Source organism: Candoia aspera, chromosome 2, assembly GCF_035149785.1.
Source record: "Candoia aspera isolate rCanAsp1 chromosome 2, rCanAsp1.hap2, whole genome shotgun sequence".
In the NCBI taxonomy this organism is placed as follows: domain Eukaryota; kingdom Metazoa; phylum Chordata; class Lepidosauria; order Squamata; family Boidae; genus Candoia; species Candoia aspera.
In genome coordinates this window covers 185,198,668-185,218,687 of record NC_086154.1, presented here as the reverse complement: position 1 = coordinate 185,218,687, position 20,020 = coordinate 185,198,668, and the positions used below count along the sequence as shown (strand labels likewise).

General features: G+C 40.4%; 2 protein-coding genes across 3 annotated transcripts in view; one reads left to right on the top strand and one right to left on the bottom strand.

Annotated features, from left to right (window-relative positions):
* FOCAD (focadhesin) overlaps positions 1-1,429 on the top strand; it is a 153,567-nt gene extending 152,138 nt beyond the window's left edge. For both annotated transcript variants that reach the window (XM_063295015.1, XM_063295016.1), the window contains one exon: positions 1,021-1,429. In XM_063295015.1, coding sequence (XP_063151085.1) covers positions 1,021-1,094 — 74 coding nt within the window. In that variant the 3' untranslated portion in view covers positions 1,095-1,429. The remainder of the gene's footprint in view (positions 1-1,020) is intronic.
* HACD4 (3-hydroxyacyl-CoA dehydratase 4) lies at positions 7-18,186 on the bottom strand. The gene is made up of 6 exons (XM_063295017.1): positions 18,086-18,186; positions 13,172-13,299; positions 6,827-6,939; positions 5,981-6,087; positions 4,443-4,574; positions 7-2,861 (listed from the first exon to the last, which is right to left on the bottom strand). The coding sequence occupies exons 1-6, from the start codon at positions 18,180-18,182 to the stop codon at positions 2,779-2,781; spliced, it is 660 nt and encodes a 219-aa protein (XP_063151087.1). The 5' UTR covers positions 18,183-18,186; the 3' UTR covers positions 7-2,778.
* Positions 18,187-20,020: the final 1,834 nt, after the last annotated feature.

The window sequence follows — 20,020 nt, the reverse complement described above, 5'->3', positions numbered from 1 at the left end:
CAAAAATGTTTTTAAAGGTGGTTTATATCAATTTCAAAACAAAACATGTTTATAAAAGTTATTGTTATTCAGACTTATTTCACACATCACATTATGCCCTGGTTTGTTTAACCATGATTCACTGAATAAATCTCAGATGACTAGATTCACACAACACATAAACACCAACAAACCACATTATGCTGTAGTATGTGGGAATCTAGTCATAGGATTGTTGCAGGAATCTGTAATCAAAGTAGTACTTCATTATATTGAATGTACAATATTAAAAAGATAAATTTATATGAGACAGGGATAAGTAGATGCTGCCTAGAGACACTAAACATCTCCATAATGACTACGCATCTTTGTCGCATCTTTTTAAAAAAACCTACTTGTAGCTTGCTGCCTCTAATCCTGGAATAGTGGATATCAACCTGGTGTTAGTTTGCCTCCCAAACCATGGGTGTTTTGTGATCTCCCATTCCTCTAATGACAGTCATTTTGTGAATAGTCAAGTCTTCCACAATTTATGGCACTTGATGCATGTGTCCACCATTTGTTCCCAAAATTTCTGATTTGCCCCTTTCCCCAAAAGGTTTCCTATCATGATTTAAGAAGTTGCAGGACCGTCAAGGACAGACTCTTTCAGCTTTGGGTCTCAGACCCTTGGCCATATGGGCTAGAGATGGGACAATTTGATCAGCAACAGCTAAAAAGGGCTACTTCAGGGACTTTAAAATGTATTTCATATAAATACTTTTCCTGGAGGATAAGCCTCTCATTGGTTTCTAGTTGTTGCCTTTAGGTTTGGAGAACACAAACCTAAAGTGTTTTTCCATTCAGTTCCTGCTTGTGGATTTCCTGTAAGCATTTGATTTGCTGCTCTGAGAAAAAGAAGGCTGGTCTAGATGGGCCTTTGATTTGATCCAGGAGAGCTTCTCCTCCGATGTTAATTGACTTCCAAATTATTTCAGGCATGCAACAGTAGGAGGTTTGTTTCTGCTTCCATTGCTGATATTGTGTATGTTCTTTTAACAGCTTCTTTGTTGGCCCTGAGATCTCTCCCAGAGTTCAAGAAGAAAGCAGTATGGACAAAAGCTTATGGCTGGTAGGGATCCCGAAGAAGCAGATAATGTATCTGCTGGCGATACATGTCTAGCCAAAAAGCTTTTACGCTGTGGAATGTTAAGGAGCTTCTGCTCCAGATAGGCTGTTATCTTTCCTGGGTAAAAGTACTTAAAGACTCTGCCTGTATGAGCATGTACCATTTGTTCTATTGACAAAAAGCAAAGGAGGAAGGAAGGGATTTAAATCTAATAGTTTCCTATTAGGAAGTAGGAATTGGGTAAGAAAGTTTAAACAAGGCAAGATTTCATGGAAGGGTGGACAGTAATGGGTTTGACAACTTCACTGTGGCAAGATTAAAAATATTGCCTTGAAAAATTGACTTTTGAATATGTTTTATTTGTTGTTAGACAATGGGCTATGATGCAAAGCAGCCACCTGCTGTTTATTGATATTCCTGCTACCACTATCGGGACCAAGCAAAGTAGGCTGACAAGGGAGTATTTCCCCAAGGGTTCCTTCAACATGGAAAGGGCCCCATTTGGCACTGGCTTTCTATGCGGAAGAAACGTTTTATAGGAAGGTGCGCGCAAATTAGTGACCCTACAAGTATGCAGGGCTTCAGTTCAGACCCAGCTGTGTCATTTCAATGAGAACTAGGCCTTTGTAGAGCCAATGCAATGATAGGTTTTCTTGTCCTAAGCATTTAAACTTGCTCCAAAATATCAGGCCCTAGATTAAAAAAAAATCATTTATGATGTTAGAGAAGACATGGAAGAGGACCCCAGTGCCTTAATCTATACTTAAGCATCAGATCAATAGAAAGTTCCCCAGAAAAAGAGCTACAGAAGCATACTTTAACACAGGGGTGAGCGCCATTTAAAAAATATTTTTTTCAACCTCAGCATTGCAGGGATGTGGCTGACTGGCGAAAAGAATGAGGATACATGAAATAAAGAGTTTTAAGGCTTTGAAAGGCTTAGGGTGCCTATTTTAAAAATCTTAAACAGTTTTTAAAAGGTATTTAAAATATGTGGCTGATAACCAGCCTTTTCCCATCAAATTTCAATGGCATGATTCCAAGAAGCTCCAGAATAGCGAAACACAGGCTTGGGGATGGGTGAGGTTCATGAGTTACAGAAAGCCCACTCCTGCATCTGTACCCAAGTGGATAGGTTTTATGACTTGTAACATACCACCAGACACTTAATCAAAATTTCAGGTACACACAAAACGCCCAAAACGTATATCCTACCTTTTAAGAAGTTAACTATTACAATCAAACTGTTCTGTTCTACTTTTCTGCCTGGTTTTCATGAAATATTTCTTCAAAGGCACCAGCTGACAAAAACATAGGTTGGAACCGGAAGGTAATTGTAGCACTTTGTTTTCTTTTCTGGCAGTGTTAGAAAAAGTAAACACATCCTAGACAACTTTAAAAGAATTCTCCAGTGTGGATATACACATGTGCATGTACATAATATCCTGGCTTTTACATTCCACTGAATATAATGGGAAAGCTACTGAAAGTGTGTTTAAGCGATCAAGGAATTATTGTGATTCTGCCTTGTATGCCCCTGTATACAAAGCCTGCGTACAGCGATTCAAGAAAGTGCAGTGTGCTGCTTTAAGCTTGAAATCTCCAAATGACTAGCTCTTGGTATATTGGTAATTGTCACAAAGGCTGTTTCACAGGAAGTAAAATTTGTCATTTTCCACCGAAAATATGAGTTAGCTTCTCTTCTCTTTGATGTTGAAACTTCCTAGATGAGTCTTCCGTTCCACATAAAGATATTGAACAATGAAGTACGTACCTAAACCCAAACCACAGCATGCTTTAAATACAAGAAAGAAAAAAGAAACGGAGAAAGTATACAATGGCATTACTCTTATAAAATCATTCAATTTCTCCCAGATTCGATTCGATTCTATATACATATATAGAGAGATTTTTAACCTGCCTTTCTTCTCATGTACAACTCAAGGTGGCAAACATACGAAATACTCCTTCCTCCTCCTATTTTCCTCAGAACAACCTCCCTGTCAGGTGAGTTGGGCTGAGAGAGAGTGACTGGCCCAAAGTCACCCAGCTGGTTTATTTAATTGAAAATGAATTTATTTATTTATCCAACAGCAGTTTACATTATGATATTTTAAAACTAATTTAGCACACTTTTGTGACTCAGGCCACAGGGATTCCTTGTTTCCTATTGCTTAATATCTGCAGAAAAACTAAAATCTGTACCAGGAGTGCCAAAATGGAAGAGGAAATGAGGCTCAAAATTGCTTTGAAATGCTTTTAGGATGAGAATCATCAAGGAGCAGGACACCGCTTTCCTCATTCCCTCTGACCACTCAGATATGCTTGGGCAATATAAATTTGTGTTCTCCTGCGCTGTATATGTGGAGTATGCAGTAAGTGGGTTTTTTTTAATCCATTCAATTGTGTCCGATTCTTGGAGACCACCTGGACAAATCCCTGCAGTTTTCTTGGCAAGGATTTTCAGAAGTGGTTTGCCATTGCCTCCTTCCTAGGACTGAGAGAAAGTGACTGGCCCAAGGTCATCCAGCCAGCTTTGTGCCCAAGGTGGGACTAGCACTCATGGTCTCCTGGTTTCTAGCCTGGTGCCTTAACTACTACACCAAACTGGCTCTCTACAGTAAGTGTAGGTAAAGGTAAAGGTTTCCCTTGACGTAAAGTCCAGTCGAATCCGACTCTAGGGGGCGGTGCTCATCTCCGTTTCTAAGCCTTGGAGCCGGCGTTGTCATAGACACTTCCGGGTCATGTGGCCGGACGACTCGGAACGCCGTTACCTTCCCGCCGAAGCGGTACCTATTGATCTACTCACATTTGCATGTTTTCGAACTGCTAGGTGAGCAGGAGCTGGGATTAACAACGGGAGCTCACCCCGCCGCGCGGTTTCGAACCGCCGACCTTCCGATCGACAGCTCAGCGGTTTAACCCGCAGCGTGTACATATATACATATATCCAAATAGCTGGACACACAAAATGGCAGAGTGGCCCACTTCTGACAATTAAGCAATACACTGTCATTTAAATCAACAAATAGGCATGATTATTTCCATTTGGGATCCAGTATCTGTGGGAAACACACTGTGGCTGATGAGGGCTTTGAGTTCATACTATATTGTACCCATCTGTTTATAGCTGCTCCATAGTTGGTGTATAGTTAGCTAGGGATCTGATGTAGCTGTGCTGAATGTCTATACTGTAGGTCTGTGCTGAATGTCTATACTGTGGTATAATGAGAGAGAGGAGGGCTATGTGAACACAGAACTTCCTGTACCAATACCCCTTGAGGGATTGGAGTGTAATCCCCAGAACTGCCAATCCATCTCCTCTGGTGTATTTACTAAGAAATAAAAAACTTACCACCAAATAATATTGCCATGTACATTTTCAGTATATAGGGAAAGTAAATAGTTAGATCAAATGGAAAGAGTATTCGGATGGAGTAAGTGCCTGAGGTTTCAAAGTGAGGCAATGATTCATATATGGCGAATGCTGAGGGGGAAAAAGAAGAAAAATCAGCCAAGTGAAAAATTCTAAACATGCAAAAATGTTTTAGCCCCTCAATTCTGCATAATACATTCAATTCATCTGGATGTAGGTTAGGCTCATGCTTCAACTACGACTAGAGATTGGCAATTAGAGGTTTGCATTCTAGAGCAGGTGTAGCTAATCTCCAGTTTATGATGGATCCCAGTTTTCATCAGCCTTACCCAGCAGAGCCCATAGTTACAGGTGCTGGGAGTTGTGGTTCAGCACACCTGGAGGGCCACAAGTCCTCCTTTCTTCTACCTAAAGAACTGAAGCTGATTTGAAGGATTACTCCTGTGATATATAGCCTCATCCCATGTTGTTTCAGAGAAGTAGAATTTTGCATTTTTCCAAGAGGAAGCACCACAGGAAAAAGAGTTACCAATTTTTGGAACAATTGGTGATATGTAGTATTTGAAAATGGAAAGTTTCCCATTGGCATGCAAGACATGTGAGTCCTCACTGGAAATATTTCCTTATGGACAGCCATCATATTTATCCTATTGTAAATACTAAACACATTCTACAGTCCCATGTTCCGCTTAGAAAAATGTTTCAATGAAACTTTCTCCTGGTTAAATACAGGTAGCCCTCACTTAAGAACCGTTTGTTCAGTGACTGAAATTATAATAGTGCTGAACGAAGGGTAGTTATGGCTGGTCCTTGAAGTTACAGCCATTGCAGCACCCCCGTGGTCACATGATCAAAATTCGGGAGCTTGGCAACCCACCCACATCTACAACCACAGTGTGTACATCAACTCCCTGCTGTGGTTGTAAATGCAGGTGGGTAATGTATTAATATAGTAATAGAGGAGTGAATGCTATATTATTTAAGTGATCTACTTTATTAGTTGGTAGCATATTATTGTATTTCTTTGTTTTACTTTGTTTTTCTCCTTTTAAACGTTGCTGGTCATTGACCGAATAAATAGTATTTTACTGTATCGTCAACTCCCCCCGCCTATCTCCCCCCATCTCTGCCCTTTTGGCCACCCTTTACTCCGCTGCTACCTACCCCTGCCACCCCCAGCTGGCCTTCACCATCTTCCACTGTTGAGGCGTGCCCGGCCAAGGCAGTTGCTGGTCCTTCGTGAGGTAGGGAGTAGGGGTAGGTGGCAGTGGAGTACAGGATGACCAAAAGGGCAGAGATGGGGGGAGATAGGTGGGGGGAGTTGAAGTGGAGGTGAGGGAAGCAGGGCAGGAGAAGCGTGGGGTCCTTGCATAACGACTGCTACTGGAACTGCCATCACTAAGTATTGTAATCATGATATTTCTCCCAAGAAATGCTGGTTCCAATTAGGGTTGTTAAGTGAGGACTACCTGTACAGAATTGCAATTTCAGAAATTACAGCCTCTTCCTCCGCTTACCTTGTGCCAAAACGGAGAGAGGATAGAAAGGAATCCATAGCGAATGGTGGAGCCAAGTTAGTCCTTGAAAGTGTATCCCTGTCTCTAATAACATGCAGTGTGTGTATCTAGAAGGAAAAATAGAGGAGGGGGGGGAGTTGTGTCATGTCATCACATAAATAATGCATATGATATCATGATTTGCACTGGATGCCTATGGGGAGATGAATCCCAGGCAGCCTTCACTACCCAGGTTCCCTGCAGTTGTGTTATACTATGACTGCTATTGTTCCAACTCAGATGGCTGTGCTGCTGGAAATGCACGGTGTTGTAGCTGAATCCTGCTGAAGGAGATTTGTCCCCAGTTTGGGGAAGGATGATTTGATTACTCAACTCTTTAACATTTGCTAGGTTTCACAGAAATCGGAATTAATCAATACTGTCCTTCTGCTTTTTATTGACTCCAATAAATTGCAGGAACCTTGAGAAACTAGTTTGCTTACATTTTTGCTCACTGAACCATCCAGTGGTTGCCTCAGTGAAGGGAATTAACAGAGCCTAAAGCAACTAATTTCAATAATATGTGTTTGCAGTATTCTGATGTTCTGGATATTCTAATATTATCAAAATCTTGGATTCTAATATTCTGAGTATTGCCTTCTATTTATAATGCTGTATGAAAGAGGACAATATGTCATCTATAGCTAGAAAGGTTAAATGTATATGGGTAAGAGAACGCATATCCTTATCTTCCGTGCTATATTGCAAAGGAAGCCGTCCAGATAGTAACAGTGAATTCCATACAGAAAAGGTAGATATAGGAAACTTCTTGGCTGTGTTTCCAAAGGAGTGGCATTAAATTCTCACCTGATGACATCAATGCAACTCCAAAGGAAAAATAAGACACACACAATGTATTTCCCTTGAACTTCTTCTTGGCTTGCTATTGCAACAAATAAGATGACAATTCTTTCTGTGATCTGGAAAAAATAAAATAGTTTGTTTATTTCTCGGTTCCTTCTCTTTGGACTGTCAATGTGATAAAAGTGGCGACAGGAGATACTATTTTCAATTATGGTAAAGGCTGAATCATGGAAGGCAGGCTGTATTTGTATGAAGTAAGTCCTCCGGTTAAGCTACCTACTCACCCTAATTTTCTGGGTTTGACATATTGATAAGCACAGAGGCTGGATTCACACACCACACTAAGTTAAAAGATGTTTGTCTAATCAGAATATCATGTAAACACAGCTGTAGCAGTGCAGCATAAGATGCACTAAAAACTATGGTAATAAAATACACTTTTTCCACTAAATTTGTATTTTAATGTCAATTAATGCTTCTGGTATCTTACCTGGGAAACACAATACTGTAGTTTGCAAAGTAGACTCCATTAATAAATATTATTGATACGATTTGCCTGCTGACTAGATTTCCAAACGATGCAGTTGCCATTAAAAAAAAAATGGGTAGCAGGTTTGCAATACCCTGAATACATAAATACAGTTTGAGGGTGACTTATTTTATGCAAGCCAGAATTAAGTTTAGCTACAGATTAGAACTGGGACAATGCATTAATCTTTAGTGAAACAAAATGCAAATGTACAGGTAGTTCTCATTTAGTGGCTGCCTGGTTTAGCAACCGTTTGCAATTAAGATGGTGATGAAAAAGTAACTTTGTGGCCACTCCTCACATTTGTGACCATCACAGGTCTGGTAAAGCAAAGGCAAGCTGAAGTAAGAATGTAAAATTGTGATGTTTCACTTAGCAACCACTTTGCTTAACAACCAAATTGCCGGTCCCATTTGTGATCACTATACGAGGACTATCTGTAATCATTTCTCAGCTGTGCTGAATAAAAGAAATGGAATGAGCACAATAACCAGAGGTTCATCTACTTCATTCATTTCATGGCAATCCAGGAGATTTATCATGACATTCAAACCAATTAATTGCCTTATTTCTTTCCATCACCAAATTTAGTGTTAAGAACACTGCAGACTGAAAGTGTATTCCCTCAATTTTTCTACTCTTATTTTTTTTTTAAAAGAAAATACTTGCAGTATCTTACTTGATGGAGGAACGTATGAAAATATTATTTCCAGTATAATGAAATACGGCAAAAAAAATCCCAGAGTATCTTTGAGATGAGATTTTTTTTTTACAAAATTACATACATACATACAACCCAGCAAGTCTCCTCAATAGTTCAGCCATTTCAATTCTTCTGGAGTTCAGGTATTTCAGTACACCACATTACTGTAATCACATGTCAGATAGATATTCAAAGAGAAATTAATGGAGCATTTTATCGTTTGACATTTTGTTGATTCACTCAGCTTTTGCCAGAAGCAGAATTTCCTAGGTTAGATGGGTTCTTTTGACTGAAACAATATACAGGTAGTCCTCGCTTACCAACTACCTCATTCAGTGACCATTTGAAGTTATGATGGTGCTGAAAAATAATTTTACAACCAATGCCGGCATTTACGACCTTTGCAGTGTCCCTCACTTGCGATCGCCATTATAGTCAGTATGCGCGGTCCTGTGCATGGTCTGTTGTTTTTCTTTTTTTTCCCCTTTGCAGAGTGGAGAAATTGGAGAGGAAGAGATTACAAGAGACTAAGCAGGCACTCAGTGGGGAACACACTAGCATAGCATGCTCACGGCTCCCAGCCCTGCTGCTGGCAACACCACATTTCTTTCGAAGTGTGTTCCCCATTGTGTGCCTGCTTAGTCTCTTGTAATTCCTTCCTCTCCAATGAATGTAAATAAGAACATTAATTCCCTTCTTGCTAATTATCCCAGCACCAGGGTGAGCATTCCAAAGGGTGAGGGAGTGGTTAGCAGGCAAACAAAAGCTGAGGTATGAAACTGATTAGTCTTGTCAATTTTGAGCCAGCTATCCCAGCACCACTCTGGGGCGAGCATTCCAAAGGGTGGGGGAGTAGGGAAAAGGAAATCATGGTCACGTGATTTCCCACTTACCGACTGCTTTGCTTAATGAGAGAGCTCGATCCCAACGGTGGTTGCTAAATGAGGACTGCCTGTAGATAAGTTTTTGAAATTGCACATTTTCATATTCACTTTTGTTGGTTTTCATTTTTTTTTAAAGTCAGACTGAAGTTTGAAATCCAAATGTCCATATCCTGTCTTCTATAATCAGATATCAGTAACTGAAAACCCATGCCACTGTTTTATAAACTGTACACACAGATGTCTTCTTTTTCATTTGTACCATTGTTCTTGAATTCACTCTACCTTCATACATATCTCTAAATTTCTAAGCTTTTTAAGGTTTCTGAGGTATTATTTTGTAAATTAGTCAGTGCAACAGCAGATACTAAATCAATTAATAGCCCATAATTAATATAACAGTAAACCAAATATATAGTGTGTTCCAAATCCCAACTTGCTTAGGAAACTATGAAGTTTCCACATTCTGTTCTAACAAGAAAGATTTTCCCTTCTGTCCTTCCCATCAGCCCCACCAGATGAAAAATGTAACACGTCCAGTCAAACCTTCTAATCTGATTAATCCACAGACTGCATTTTTAAAGGGGCGATGACAGAAACTAAGAATTCAGGTTCCAGTCTACCTTCAATCATGGAAACTCACAGAGAGACTTTAGATTGGTCAGTATGTAACAGTCAAATCAACACCACAAATGTGGGGGAAAAACTGGAAGTAGGGATATGATATATTCTGTCTTGAGTTCCTGAACAAAATGTGGGATATATAGGTAGTCCTCACTTACTGACCACTCATTCAGGAACTGTTCAAAGATGCAGTGGTACTGAACGAGTGGTACTTACCACCGGACATTAAAGTTCTGGCCGTCGAAGCCCCCTGTGGCCACATGATTGTGATTCAAGCACTTGGCGACCAGCTTGCACTTACAACAGTTGCAGTGTCCCACAGTCAAGTGATCGCGATTTGCAACCTTCCCTTCCTGCTTCCCACAAGCAAAGTCAATATGAGGCAAGATTGGACAATATGATACCATATGATCTCATTTTAATTTGTTGTTTAAAAATTGATTGTAACAATTTGTATAAACATGGTTTTCTTCTTTTTGGTATGGTCAAAGTAGTTCAGTTTAGCTCATCTAAGACCAGTTAGGAAGTATCAGAGGAGAGATCTGAACCAGATATGAGTGTAGGCAAGTACACCTGTTGCCTATTTAATATTGTGACAGTTTGGTATCATTTTTTATATTGCCTAAATATTGTCACCATAAGGATTACTAGAAAATGACTCTGACACACTTACAAAAGAGTTGATAGACTGAGCCCAAACATTATGCCAGGAATAGCCAACCTCTGGTCTGCAAATATTTTGAATTCCAAGTCCAATAATGCATTGCTATTTGTCATAATAGCCTGGGGCTAATCGGTATTGAAATTCAAACTACCTGGTGGGCATCACCTTGCCTATCCTTGTGTTAGAGAACTGTTTGTACAGTTTTAGTGAGGAAAAATGATGTAAGTTCAGTTTGTACAGGATGTATTGACAATGGCTAGCTGCAGCTTTTATAAAATTTGCTAAAGCCTTCCTATTGTCTTCTGATCATATTTCTATCAATATTAAGCTTTCTTCCAAAACACACTAAAAGTAGATTTGCCCTATATAACTCTAAGTTAAAACTAAAATGTCAAAACTTATTTTACCTTATCTAAATTCACAAAAGAGAGCCAATTTGGTGTAGTGGTTAAGGCATCAAGCTAGAAACTGGGAGACTGTGAGTTCTAGTCCTACCTTAGGCACAAAGCCATCTGGGTGATCTTGGGCCAGTCACTCTCTCTCAGCCCTAGGAAGGAGGCAAGGGCAATCCACTTCCAAAATCTTGCCAAGAAAACTGCAGGGACTTGTCCAGGTAGTCACCAGGAGTCAAGACTGATTCACACACATGTGTGTGCGCATACACACACACACACACACCCCACAAAGCTGATCCACTGAGCACTTTCATTATCCATGTTTTTCAATGGGAAAATTAAAACGGTGTCCAGAATTCAGTCCTAAAACCAAGTCATTCTCATGGCTTTTCTACTGTCTAAGCTCTGTGTTACTATACGTTCTAGTGGGAAAAAAAGGGCAGGGAATATATGGAGAGAAAATACTTAACAATGCAGTCCTAAAAATGTCAAAAGCAAATCTCACTGAGTTCAACAGCTATGATTCCCAAGTAAATGAGTATAAATTTACAATTCTCTATCCATGTACTGAATAGGTCATCCCACAGTGCACCTTTCTAATGTAGTCTAAGTAGATATACATAAGATTGTATTGTCAATCTCAGTAAATTCAGTTTTTGTTACTTGGGAGTAAGCACCATCTGATCCTATGTTTCTAACTAAGCATTGCGTTTATTATGGCCATTCTCTACATCCAGTCATAATCAAGAACCTAGGCTGAAAGGTAAGCAGACAATTCTGAGGGATATAATCATGCTAAAGGAAATCAGCAAATTCTAAAATTACTTTTAAAAGGTAATTAAAAGTAAAAAGTAACTTTAAAAAGTTATTTATTTTTCAAATTTCTATCACTGCCCATCTCTCCCGAAAAGGGGACTCTGGGCGGTTAAGTAATTAAAACTACTTTTAAAATCTTGTGCGTTTGGGTGGAATATTGGTTATACCATCTTTCTACAAATTCAGTTTTTCACATTCTAATTCTTTTGAAGGAATGTAAAACCTATCTTCATTCTAGTTAATTTGCTTTTCTCCCCCCTTTTTTTTTCTAAGTCACCAGTAAACCCATTTTTCTAAAAAGATCTTTCCAATTTCTGCTCTTTCAAACTGACCCGTTCCCTTTTGCACGGGTCTTTTGAGACTCGGAATAGATTGTTTTGCAAAACAACTATCTTCTGAGTGCTGTTTTAACTTGATTCAGGGCAGAGGTGGGTAACCTGTGGCCTTTAGGGCCGTACACAACCCTTAACTTAATTGTATGCCGCTATGGGCATCTAGCTCAATTAGGGCCTGTACCCTCCAGGCAGCCTGTTGCTTGACAGAAAAAAGGCATAAGAGGAAGAGAGCGCTAATTTCATGGTGATGGAGGCACTATTCTTCCTTCATTTTTGCTCAGATAATTGGTATTGGAATGGATACCCTGTTATGTGTTCCTTCCTGGTTGGATCTGATCACCGTAATGAAGCACTGTGTTGTTTAGCCAGCACTTTCAGGATAATTTGAAGGCATACACAATAACCAGTGGCTTTTTGCAGCAAAGTTGCACACATCATGTCTTGTTTTATTAGACGATTCAAAATATTAACTGAATATTACCCCAAAAGCCTGAATGACTGGGCTCTAGTATGATGGTATGATTATAATGCTGGAAGCAAAGCTGGCAAGAATAAGGTCTGAAACACCCAAAAGCTGACTGGATGATTCCTTGCTAATCTTAGCCCATTCAGTAGTTAGGTATGATTGGAACCATAGTCCAGCAATATCTGGAGGGGGCAGAGATTCCCTCTTCCTGATCCAAGGACAGGAACTAAGCTATGTGAGAAGATGTGTAACCTGAAATCCATATGCAGCTGGCACTTACATGCCTTAGAGGGTAAATGCACAGTATAGATATCTGGATTCCTAGATAACTTCACTATTTTTACAAAGTGATTGACATCAGTTCAAATTACTTTTCCCACATATTAATGGGGGGGAAAAGCTAACACATCCTAATTCCTTCAGTTAGGAGCAACAGAAGCTGCACGTGCGATAAACACCAGAGACAACTTTCAGGTATAACCTTGGACCTGCACACAAATAGAGGTACCTTCACATGGTGAATGAACAGTCAAGTATGAACTTTCTCTACTGAATTTCCAAGTTGGGGTTGTTCAATTTCACCAGATGTGTTTGCTGAGGGATTTCAGTGAACAATAAGAATAACCAAAGCTGACTGAATTCCAAGTGTCAAAGCCCTAATCTTCTTGAATATTTATTTTATTTATTTTCTATCCCACCTTCATTATTTTTTATAAAAAACTCAAGGCCTCCTTCCTCCTCCTATTTTCCCCACAACAACAACCCTGTGAGGTAGGCTGGGCAGAGAGAGAGTGACTGGCCCAAGGTTACCCAGCCAGCTTTCATGCCTCAGGCGAGACTAGAACTCACAGTCTCCTGGTTTCTAGCCCAGCACCTTAACCACCTAGACCAAACTGGCTTTCATAGGATGAAATATGATGATAATTTGCCCATACCTGTAAGAACCTTGGGAGAAACTGATCCTTCTCAATGCCAAGCCAAATATGCAGGAGCTCTAGTAAAGATCCTAACTGGCAAATACGCATCACAAGTCCAATAGAGTGGAAAGTATCTGCAACAGAATCTACAGACACAAAAGGAAAAAAGGAAAATACTGACTTAGAGTTTTAGGACATTCCCTTTGTCACAGTCTTCCCTGATCCCACTGACCATCAAGGGGTCAGGAAGTTAATACTTGTCCATTTTCCAAAGCTACACTAAAGTTTTTCAAAGATTTCCTGTACGTACATAAATAATAAATCCTGAAGATTTGCATGTTTTGCCTCTATGCGTGTTTTGGCACAAATAATACTGTGCAAACTTTTTCATAACAGTTTCAAAGGAAAACAGATGAAATGTGGCAATCATGTCTGTGGAACATGGGCCCATGGAATACATGGCAGTTTTAATTTGGTAATAGTGTAGAAAATTAATTCACAACCAAATTTATGCATTGAATTTCCAGGGAATTTTAGCTTGAATTCCCCCCCCCCCAAAAAAAGATTGAAAGTTCTATTTGGCTTTTGCATCATTTTCTCTTTTTCTCTCTTTCTTTCTTTGGATAACAGATCATTGTGTTACCCTGCCAGCAGTTTTATCCAAGAATGTAGTTAAATTTGTGGTGCTAATCTAGTTCAGTTTTATGTAGGATGTATTCATGTAGGGTTGATTAAAATAATAGGGCATTATTCAATGCCGTTCTTGTGCTGGACTTGATTTATTGCTATATCCATACTTGATTATAGACTGATAATTTCCTCTGCATTTTCAGATACAAAACGTTATACATTCCTCAGAGTAATAAGTTCCACATGTTCTAGAAATAGGCTAGAAGCTTTTCCGGTGCAATTAAATGCTATAGGGTTTTCAGACCCAGGTCTCCCAGCAATTGTTGTTCACTGGAGCTCTAATCCATTTGATTAATGTGCATTTAATGTAACTTGGTCATGATTTACTTTAGCTGGATTGGGTTGATGTCATTTTCACTTTATAGGAAGCGAATACTGAGTTATAATTATTTGCAACCTCTCCCTTTTCCCAATAACCTTAATCAGCTTTGATCAGTTGATTAAGCTAAATGGTTTGGGCATATGCAATGTGTTAGGAATTAAAAGGTTAAAAAAAATCCTTAGATGATTAATTGTTTGAGTTTTACTGGAATAGCTATACTAATTGCTTCAGATTTGCATAAGCCCATACATGCAGAAAACTGAGTTTTAAAGAAAAAAATCCTAGATTAATCTTGCTAGAAGTCAATTGTATTAACTGCAATGAGAGTTGTGCCTAAGGTAGTCGGCAGATGTCAAGCCTGCTTGGAAGTGCCTAGTGTACTGCTGAATAATACTGTTACTAAAACATCATCTACAGAAAAGGGTAAGATCCTAGGGGACTTGGGGGCACTGTGAGACTGAAGACTTAATGAAAAGTACAAACCCACTTTAAAAAATGTAAGACAAGAACTTCCTTCCACCCATCCCTGCATAATTAAGACTGGCAGTGGTCAAAGAACATATATTGCAGAAATATGGGGGCAATTTTTTAAAAAAAAAATCTGATTTCCATTCAGAATGGCCTAGAAAAGGGCCCAGGTTTGGCTAACAGAAATTGCCAAAAGTACTGCACACAGACACACAAGTTCTCTACTTACACTGTAACATTTGTTGATTCGTTCAGTCGCTTCCGACTCTTCATGACTTCATGGGTCAGCCCACTCCAGAGCTTCCTGTCGGTCGTCGCCACCCCCAGCTCCTCCAGGGTTGAGTCTGTCACCTCTAGAATATCATCCATCCACCTTGCCCTTGGTCAGCCCCTCTTCCTTTTGCCTTCCACTTTCCCTAGCATCAGCATCTTCTCCAGGGTGTCCTGCCTTCTCATTATGTGGCCAAAGTACTTCAGTTTTGCCTTGAATATCATTCCCTCAAGTGAGCAGTCTGGCTTTATTTCCTGGAGTATGGACTGGTTTGATCTTCTTGCAGTCCAAGGCACTCTCAGAATTTTCCTCCAACACCACGGTTCCAAAGCATCGATCTTCCTTCTCTCAGCCTTCCTTATGGTCCAGCTCTCGCAGCCATATGTTACTACTGGGAATGCCATTGCTTTAACTATGCGGACCTTTGTTGTCAGAGTGATGTCTCTGCTCTTAACTATTTTATCAAGATTTGTCATTGCTCTCCTCCCAAGAATTAAACGTCTTCTGATTTCCTGGCTGCAGTCAGCGTCTGCAGTAATCTTTGCGCCTAGAAATATAAAGTCTGTCACTTTATATTCTCTATGTTTTCTCCCTCTATTTGCCAGTTATCAGTCAAGCTGGTTGCCATAATCTTGGTTTTTTTGAGGTTTAACTGCAACCCAGCTTTTGCACTTTCTTCTTTCACCTTCATCATAAGGCTCCTCAGTTCCTCCTTGCTTTCAGCCATCAAAGTGGTATCATCTGCATATCTGAGATGGTTAATGTTTCTTCCAGTGATTTTAACCCCAGCCTTGGATTCATCAAGCCCAACACGTCACATGACATGTTCTGCGTACAAGTTGAATAGGTAGAGTGAGAGTATACAACCCTGCCATATTCCTTTCCCAATTTTAAACCAGACCATTCTTCCATGGTCTGTTCTTACTGTTGCTACTTGGTCGTTATACAGATTCCTCAGGAGGCAGACAAGATGACTTGGTGTCCCCATACCACTAAGAACTTGCCACAATTTGTTACTGTCCCCACAGTCAAAGGCTTTAGAATAGTCAATCAAACAGAAATAGATGTTTTTCTGAAACTCCCTGGTTTTTTCCATTATCCAGCGGATATTGTCAATTTGGTCCCTGGTTCCTCTGCCTTTTCTAAACTCAGCTTGTACATCTGGCAATTCTCGCTGCATGAATTGCTGATGTCTACCTTGCAAGATCTTGAGCATTACCTTACTGGCATGTGAAATAAGTGCCACTGTTCGATAGTTCGAACATTCTTTAATGTTCCCCTTTTTTGGTATGGGGATATAAGTTGATTTTTTCCAATCTGATGGCCATTCTTGTGTTTTCCAAAGTTGCTGGCATATAGCATGCATTACCTTGACAGCATCATCTTGCAAGATTTTAAACAGTTCAGCTGGGATGCCATCGTCTCCTGCTGCCTTGTTATTAGCAATACTGCTTAAGGTCCAATCAACCTCACTCTTCAGGCTGTCTGGCTTTAACTTACTGACCACACCGTCAAAGCTGTCCCTGATATTATTATCATCTCTATACAGGTCTTCCATATATTCTTGCCACCTTTTGTTGATCTCTTGTTTTTCTGTTAGGTCCTTGCCATCTTTGTTTTTGATCATACTGATTTTTGCCTGGAATTTACCTCCGATGTTTCTAATTTTCTGGAAGAGGTCTCTTGTCCTTCATATTGTATTCTCTTCTTCCACTTCTGCGCATTGCTTGTTTAAAAATAATTCCTTGTCTCTTCTGGCTAACCTCTGGAATTTTGCATTTAATTGGGCATATGTCCCCCTATCACTTACATACAAGTTGAATAATTGTACTGTCTTAACCATGTTGTTGGTTCACACATACAGCGAGCTATTTCTCTAGTCTGCAGTTTTTCATACTGTAGATTATGACTGCCAAGGAGGTTACAAGCAACCTATAGGGCAGTCACATTCAATCAATCAATCAACATGGGGAGCAAAACCTGGAATGAGTTTTGAGAAATGGCTAAACCCATGGATCTAGCCATTTGTCAAACCTACCTGCCAATTATACCAGTTTTATTCATAGTTTAGTTTTATTCCTAATGGAATCACATCTTTGTTTATCATTTACAGGGTAAATGATAAACTTACAGTAAATGCTGGGTGACCTTGGGCCAGTCACTTTCTCTCAGCCCAACTCAGTGCAATGTAGACTAGCCTCCTTGTGGTGCACCCCGGGCAACATGACTTGTCACGGCTAAATAGTGTACACATCTGGCTGCTGGACCTCACAAGGATTTCCCAGCAAGAAAAAGCAGCATGAACACCAAACCACTATGCCATACGATAAAAAAAGAAAGAAAATTTACAGGGTTTGACACTGCAGATCACCCTTGCCCTAGCCTTTGGTACTGGTTCTTTGTTCTTTGAGATCTTCCCACTTTCCAGGGATATGGATGAAATCAACTCTGTTTCACACAACCATCTGAATGCATCAAGGCAAAAAATAGGTTGGTTCCAACTGTGAACAGAACTGCATCTATGTTTAGGTTAATGTGTATGATTCACCTTTGGTCCTCTGTTCAAGACCAGGAAGTCTAAAATGAGGGTCTGAAGCATACATTGCAGTAAATAAATGATTGGGCCCACAGTGCCTGCATCTTCTTCTCCAGGGATATCTGCAAGGTGAGGGGTATCAATAATGTCAAAATGGCAGGTGTGACAGGGCACTTCACCTCATCCCTTTTTATATGTGTGCAATGCGTACAACACACTTTTAAAAGGGGCAGAACTTTGATTGTTGGTCGTGCCTGTCATTTTGATACCCATTTTTTCCTCATGAATTCAAAGAAATGCATGAAGAGACCATCATCAGAGGGATAATTGGATATTTAAAAACAAATAAACCGTGGTTTCCTGTTTGTTATTTTGAGAATAACGATAAACTGATTTGGACTGATATTCTATTTCTACTGTCACCATTTTTTAATTTTATAATAGCTTCTCAATGAATAAAAATCTAAATACAGTGGTTCTCTCACAATTTTTTTTCTGAGAGGGGAATTTACCTCATACATGTTATATATGTGTGAAAAGAGTTTTAGACTTCTGAAACCCCAGTTTCTACAGCAGTGTCACTTTAGTTAACACTTATTTCTCAACAAGCTTTAGCAAAAAGAAAAAGGCATGGCATGGACCTACCTTCCCCAAATGAAAGGAATCTGATGATCATATTGGTAAATATCCAAGAATGTCCACAGAACTGAATTAAATAATAGCTGAAGATGTATGTATTCATTGTTTTGCTGAAAAGGCAAAAATATTAATTCAAAAATCAAAGCCTGACTTCAAAATTGCAATAGCAAGGAACCATTTCTTATCTGCTAGCTACTTCATCAAAGCATTTTCTAAATCAGACTAACATCTTACAAATTGGGCCAAAGCAAAAAATGAAAACCACATATGAAAGCTTGAATGACCATACCATTACTTTTTACTTATTTGCTTTAGAGCAGTAGGGAAGAAAAGTTGCTTTTCTTCTGATAATGTGCTCTCCATGCTTGTAAAAATAGTTCCCTTATCCCTGCTTTTTAATGTATCCTTTTGTGTGTGGTGGTGTGGTAGACCACAGAATAAAGAAGCTCAAAAGAGATAATGGCAAGGCCTCTCATTTAACCCATTGTTAGCCAGGCAAGCCGACAGGAAGCTCTGGCGTGGGCTGGTCCATGAAGTCACAAAGAGTCGGAAGCGACTAAACGAATAAACAACAACAGCCAGGCAAGCTGAAAAAGTCACCCACACTGCACACTTCAGTATTCATTAGCTGAAGCAAAACAACAGTGGGCACCAGCAAGATTTGCAGCAAAAGTCAACAGGCTGCTTTTGGATGCAGTCAAAATTAACCTTGATATCATAAGACCAGCTAGTTACGCTTCCCTTCTTTTTCAGTGCATAATCATATGAGTGCATGAGAAACTTGGTCAAATACGTGTTGCCCACTACTTTCCTCTTCTGAAGCCAAGGGATGTTTTTGGGATGCCCTGGATTTTAGGAACTGAGCCAACCACAGGCCTGTGTACTGGTGTCAGCTGTGGCAATCTGGCATGGTTTCTAAAGAGAAACTTTTCTATATATTGCTATAGATCTCACACTGATTTGCATATTACGTTTGAGGAAGCAACCTCATTGCTTCTTCCGTAAAGCAAACTTCTACTTTGGAGAGCAGCAAAGCGCTGGGTGCCACTGCCTTTTGCGTGCTTCAGATAAACTGACAGCTGCTCTTCTCTAGAGCAGAAGATGGAGAAATCAATTTGGTTGGCGGAAGAGTCATCCCTGGGCCAAGACATCGGACTTCTTGAAAAAGAGAAGAATCTGGTCTCCTCTCCCCAGCTAAAAAGTCACATCACTGAAACCAGCTCCTCCTTTCAACTGCAGTATCTCCATCCATGCTTTTTTCTGCCCAACCGATCTCTAAAGCTAACTGGTGAGGGATTCGCGGGATCAGGCCCAGCACTCCTGAGACCAAGGGCTACCAATGTACCAATCCAAAACGATCGATGGAATCCACCCCACGCGTGCCAAAGCGCAGCAAGTCCAGATCCTCTGAAGCCTCAAAGCTTTCTTTATTGCAAAGGCAAACCATTTTCCCCAAACCAGGAAAGGGGTCTAAAAGGAGAGGAGGATTGAAAAGGAAACCTCCAGAAGCTCTGGGTGTGCGCGCGCGGGGTGTGGAGAAATCCCAGGGAGAAGAGCCTGTCCGGCTTTCGCCCAACTCTTACCTGGCGGCCTGGCTCGGCTCCGGCTCCGGCTCCGACTCCCTGCTCCTTCGGCGTAGGGCTTTGCGCGCGCGCGCTCGGCCTGTCGGTGCACGCGCCTTCCTTTTCCCTACAATTTCGACACCGAGCTGAGACGAGCTGGAAGATGTCCCCTCCTTCTTCCCTCCTTTTTCTTCCTCATCGTTACGTCCAACCAGCACGGCAAAAAGCGGCGATGGTTTCTGAAGTCGGAACTCTTAATGGAGCGGGAAACCCGGTCCTTCTTTCGAAATCGCAGCGGTGGTGCACGGGGAGCTGATCAGCCAGCAGCCAGAAGGGATGGCGACATTCCCAAGGCTGCGTATTCTTTTGGAGATGACCC